Source organism: Phytophthora parasitica (genome assembly GCF_000247585.1).
Source record: "Phytophthora parasitica INRA-310 unplaced genomic scaffold supercont2.4, whole genome shotgun sequence".
Classification (NCBI taxonomy): Eukaryota; Oomycota; class Peronosporomycetes; order Peronosporales; family Peronosporaceae; genus Phytophthora; species Phytophthora nicotianae.
Genome location: NW_008648990.1, coordinates 538,199 through 543,733, shown reverse-complemented (window position 1 = coordinate 543,733; position 5,535 = coordinate 538,199). Strand labels below are relative to the sequence as shown.

General features: G+C 48.1%; 1 protein-coding gene across 1 annotated transcript; it reads right to left on the bottom strand.

Moving 5' to 3' along the window:
* Positions 1 to 3,651: 3,651 nt before the first annotated feature.
* Positions 3,652 to 4,738, bottom strand: PPTG_03153 (hypothetical protein; the record flags this gene model as incomplete). The annotated part of the gene is made up of 1 exon (XM_008895828.1): positions 3,652 to 4,738. One exon carries the CDS (start codon positions 4,736 to 4,738, stop codon positions 3,794 to 3,796), a length of 945 nt encoding a protein of 314 aa, XP_008894076.1. The 3' UTR covers positions 3,652 to 3,793.
* Positions 4,739 to 5,535: the final 797 nt, after the last annotated feature.

The following is a 5,535-nucleotide window of genomic DNA, read 5'->3' as shown; positions in this document are numbered from 1 at the left end:
GCGTATGCCAGCGGCAGTATCTTGCTGCTCCACGTCGGCTTGTAGACCACTCGGCGAGAGATTGAATGCTTTTGCTTCTGCAGTCAGCGAAAGCTTCACTCGGACTTAATGAAAGAGCAGAAAACATCTGGGCGATAGTATTCTGCGACACCTGAGTACTGGCGTCGATTTGGAAAGGTGTGATATCGTCGCCATTGACACCTTCTGCGCTCTGAAGCTGCACACCGCTTCCGGTTTCCTCTAGTACTTGTTCGTTCTCAGCAATGCCCTCTACCGCCACTTCCGCTGTGTCCTCAAGCAGCAAGCCTGACTAGGAGGCGTACTCTACGACCGCACTTTCACCTACGAACACACAAGATTCCTGAGGACTTGCCTATGACCACTGCGTCTGGAATCCGGTCGGCCGCTTAGACACCCACCCTGCCGCCTTGAGCTACCACAATAGGTGTCCGAAGTCAACGTCGTGTACGGCCATTGCTGGGGCGGCGGGTTTGTCGCGGCGACTGGATCGCTTGTGCGCCATCCAGCTCAATCTCGAATGAGTGACAAAGTACCCACTTCCCACCGGACCCCCCTTCCCCTGACCTAAATTTGTTTCGTTGCTGGTAGACCTCTCGCAGCTTATATCTAGCAATATACTTGGTTAAAGTATTGATAAATCATTTCCGAGCCATTTGCTAAGATAACTTAGCTGTATGTCGTAAGTTACAACATAACAAAACGTCGATGTCGGATGTTACAACATCTGGAACCATGGTGTTAACATAATTTTAGGGGTCCTACGAAGGGGCAAATGTTGGAGTCTCAGCAGAACGCGGTGGACGAAGGTGTAAACTTGGAGAACGAAGAGTTACTTGTTGAAAGGCAGACGAATTGTTGTAGAAAAGGTTAGAGTGTTGCTTGTGAGGCAAATGAGAAAGTGAATTGACTCGTAGCTCGACAACTAATTGATCTCTGAACTGCGACGCAGCAGTAAGAAGCTAATTTTGAATCTGGCCTCGCATACTATGTTCTCCATATGCCTAGCACGCTCCGAGCGCCACAATGAATCTCGGGTACTTGATCGTGGAGTAATCATGTACATGCCGGACAAGATTTGTGCAGTGCAGCTTGAGTCTAGCAGCTCCGATTCGGACGGAGGTCTTTTCAATACGCATGAAAATATGCTTGCTGGCCTCAAATGCGATGATTCCGAGCTGCAATGGCGCAATCGCAACAGCAGAGGTCCTACGTAGGACCTTAAATCGGAGTGCGTTATGTTATATAGGCACAATAGTTATGGGTTGCCTCATCACCGCCGGTTTTAGGCCGTGAATGGTGAACCAGCTTTAAGACGGAATATGCTAAGCAAGCACGAGTAATTGGATATGAAGGAGGTTTTGGTGGTTGGCTGGCCGCCTTTCCGGCTGTAACCGGGCGTATCTACGCCGATTGGATCTATCACGCTGGTTAACGATGTAGGTAAAGAGCTCGCAATCTCTTGCTCAATTAGCATTAAATGTTTGCTGACAACCTTTTTTATAAATCTAATTCCGCCAGAATTAATACTCTACCCGCGAAAAACCAATGAAAGGCGCAACACCTAAAAACGATTCATAACAGCCACCGAATAGGAAAATAGAACGCCACAAAATCGATGTGAAGGCAACGGAACTGCCCGAAACCTCTCTTTGTGTCTGGAAAAACTCAGGGCGACAAATAAGAGGCAGGCCGCAGTACAAAAAAAAATAAAGAGCACTGTTCAATTCAGAACGACGCAGGTATTAGTATACGTTTTGGCATTCAAACGTCTTTTTACACCTAGACAATTCTGTAGGGTGCGCTCCGTGTGGCCGTGCTTCGCTGGTGTCGTCGCCGACAAATGGAGCCGTAGCTGGCTGTCCTTACAGTGCAAAATGGCTAGCAGGCCAATTTAAGGAGGATCTCTTCTCCGTGGTTAGTTTCAATAAAAACTTTTTTATGCTCGTCCGACGAGCCTCCTCGTGGATGTCCGTGCTGCCTGTACAGCACCTAGCGCAAATATTTAGGTAGATTTAAGGGCTCGTGTTGTTACGCGAAGATACTATAACAGTGGAGGAACGTACGTGTAGTTGGGCCCTGAGCGTCAGGGTGATGAAACAAACTTAAGGTGTATACTACACAAAGCCGCATGTCAGGACGAGTCATACATTAAACATATTGGCGCGACAGCACTTAAGTGCTTTCTTATCGGGGGCAAGTATGGTTTACTTGTTGCTCGGGGGTGCCGCACCTCGCATTGTCTGTAATAGCGATATTGGTAGTTACTAGTAATGACGCAAGTCCTCCCCATGAAGCACTTGTAGTAGCAGTAAACTCCTCTTCATGTCATGAACTACTACATTGTAGTGTAGCCCGGGATTTTGAAGCGAAGTAAGAAGACCAGCAAGGCGGGGGCCAACCCGCACAGAAGTAGAGGCCGAATGTATTTAGCTAGTTCCTAGCAAATTGAAGAGTGAGAAAGATCATGGGTCTGACACTAGCCAGCCCGTACCTCCTCAATGCTGCTGCCACTTGATCAGAGCGACAGGCAGCAGTAGAAAGTGGACACGCATTCACCGAAAAGGAAACATGCAGTAGCCCTACTAAATCCTAGTACAGCACACAAGGACACTGGCTGTCCAAGTGCCTATGATGTCGTCAGCCTGCAGGCGTCAGACACACCGCCAGATTTCCACCCATTGTCCTCTAGCCACTGGGCTGTAGACGCATTTGTGTGAACACCCTCAGCTCCAGCTCTAACTGCAAGTGAAACCGAGGTGGAAACCCACAGTTCACTACATACATTAACAATATAGTACTATTAATTACTGCGTTATATTCTAATCTTCATATGCGCACTCGATATCTTCAGTACCAGTCTCCATTTGTCGATTCTCGCTCCTGTTATACTTCGTCAACACTTGCAGTTCGGCTCGCTTATTGTCCGTCCGCGCACCAAGCTCGTACCAGAAATCACGGTGAAAAAACACGTTCCCCCGTTGCGTGTTGCACGAGCTTCTACCCAACCAGACTGCGATAGAGAAAATAAAGCTGCCAGAATCACGAAACCAGTGACCGATATCGATACATTCGCAATGTGCTTCCACCCACAAAAAACAACAGCTCGCACAACTTTTTGGTCGCTCGGCCAAAAAGTCCCTCTATCGGCGTGATGCCGCCAAGGGATTGCCAGTATTTCCAGTAGATAGTAAAATCCAGTTCTATAGTACTACTACTGCTACTACAGTGACCAGTACAATCCACAACGTTTGGATTGTTACTACTACGGTTGCCAGTAATTTGTGCAGGCACCGATGCAGTAATATTTAGTACTACTGGATCGAGAATGGCATGCTACTTTGGATTTTATGCCTGCAGTGAAGGCCAAAAAGGTAGTTTGTTGTTCTCCAATTGTTACAACGGCTCCAAGCACAACAGAATAATTATATCCAAATGTCAACGATTAGCTTTTTGGGTAGTGGCTTGAGTTTATAGTTCAATGGGTGCCTGTAGCGCGGCACCGAATGATGGATTCGAATCTGACGGAAGATGACAACACTAAGTTGCAACTTGCGGCAAAAGTTGTCTGAAATTTGCAAAAGTATTGCTTACTTTCATTTGTATGGAGCCTTTACGCAGGACGTGATGGTCCTGTTATGCCCACGCTTATTCTGCACCTACATCACAGCACCCCGAAGATTGAGCAAGTCTAACACTACCATAGCAAAAGAGCTTTACAGCGCCAAACATCTTTTGAACCTTACATCGATACATGTACTACACACTCAAGTGCTTACTTTCGCTTCCGTACTTTGCAATTGGACGTCGACGGCGAGTCTCCTGAAGCAGGAACAGGAGTGACAGACGGTAAGTCACCCGAGTCGGGAGCTGGAGTGGCCGGTGGTGAATCGCCCGAGGCGGGAGCTGGAGTAACGGACGTGGAGTCTTCAGAAGCAGGAGCAGGAGTGACAGACTGCGAACCTTCAGGGGCGGGAGCCGGAGTCACCGATGGCGTGTCAGCAGAGGAAGAATCCGTGGTTGGAGCGGATGGAGACTCTTCTGATGGTGGCGTTTGGGCCACCGGAGCCTCAGCAGCCGAAGCATCCGTGGTCGTAGCCGAACTACCCGATGATTCCGTTGTAGCTCCTCCACCTGATCCTCCGCTGAGCGGGGCGCAGTTCACATATACCTGCCAGCTAGGTCCATGCATTGCCACCCAGTACATCGTCAAAAAGCTAGCACCCGTACACTTGCTCTTCTCGTACGGCAATTCAGCCGGTGCGGCAGTGTAGTGGGCAGCACAATTGTCATCGTGGAACACACGCTCCTTGTCACACCAAACCTCGCATGGGCCTTCGTGCGTTGCTGTGAAGCCTTCCGATTCGGAGTGATACCACTCCACCTTAGCTGGCAGAGGCTGTGGAGTGGCTTTCGGGTCGGCAATACCGCATGTGAGTGTGGCACCAGGCACTATGATCTTGGCCTTGTCATCGATAACGGCCTTGAGCGACTTGTACTTGCTGGACTCAAAGGCCTTGGTAAAAGCGGCGACATTGTCAGCTGGTGCGCCGGTAAAGGTACCTTTGAATCCTGATGTGGTCGACTCGATCGTTCCTATATACTGCGACTTGTCCATCTGTGTATCGTAGACTGCCGCCGGTTTGGTCAGCCAGCCATGGGCGTTGGCACATGTTGCAAGGAGGGCTGAAGTCAACAGACACTTGACGGGGGAGATCATACCCGTTGCTGAACACGGTGAACGAATACGTGACCAGGTAGAATTGAAAATGAATGGATGAGAGCGAATACATGTACTTCGACAACTAAAGCTTGGAACCCAATCTTTTGATTACTGTGCACTTGACGGCACGTAAGATCACGCCCCTCATCAAGTTTTAGTAAAGCAAGAGCGGTCGATTTTGATAAGTTGTTCCCTCTATTCCATAGAAAAGGACTCACGTGCTAACGAATTCGATTTGACTATTCAGATTATAGGGTACGATTGCATAGACGGTAGTCAGCATTTCGTCTTCAATATCACACGTCAGAACACTGTTATCAACATAGCAATTTGACAGCTTTGTTGGTCGGCTGAGACCAATAAGAAATAGGAGCCGCCAGTTTGTCATGGTCTAAGTTTCAACTCCTCTGTTAAATCTACGCTCTTACTAGTTTACGACTTTGGATTACAATACTATTCAAGGTAATTTAGAATCTTAATATATTTTAAGTAGTAAAGGCAAATCGGAGGAATGAGAGCTTCTGACCACCGGGTTCCGTCGGAACAGATTCCAGAGTCGGATCAGGATCTGCAAACGACCTTTACATATGAAAAATTTGCAATGCACGTCGTGCAAAAGAAAGCGATCCTTGACGGCACGCCAAGGCGAGGGATTCGCATGTGCGATATAATATATAACGTAGGACTCTAGAACCAAGGCTTGGAATCTTCTAGTGGAGTCCTATACTTGATACATAACGCTCATGTACAATACAATATCACTGGGCTTATTTTCCTTCCTTGTTTGTTGCGCC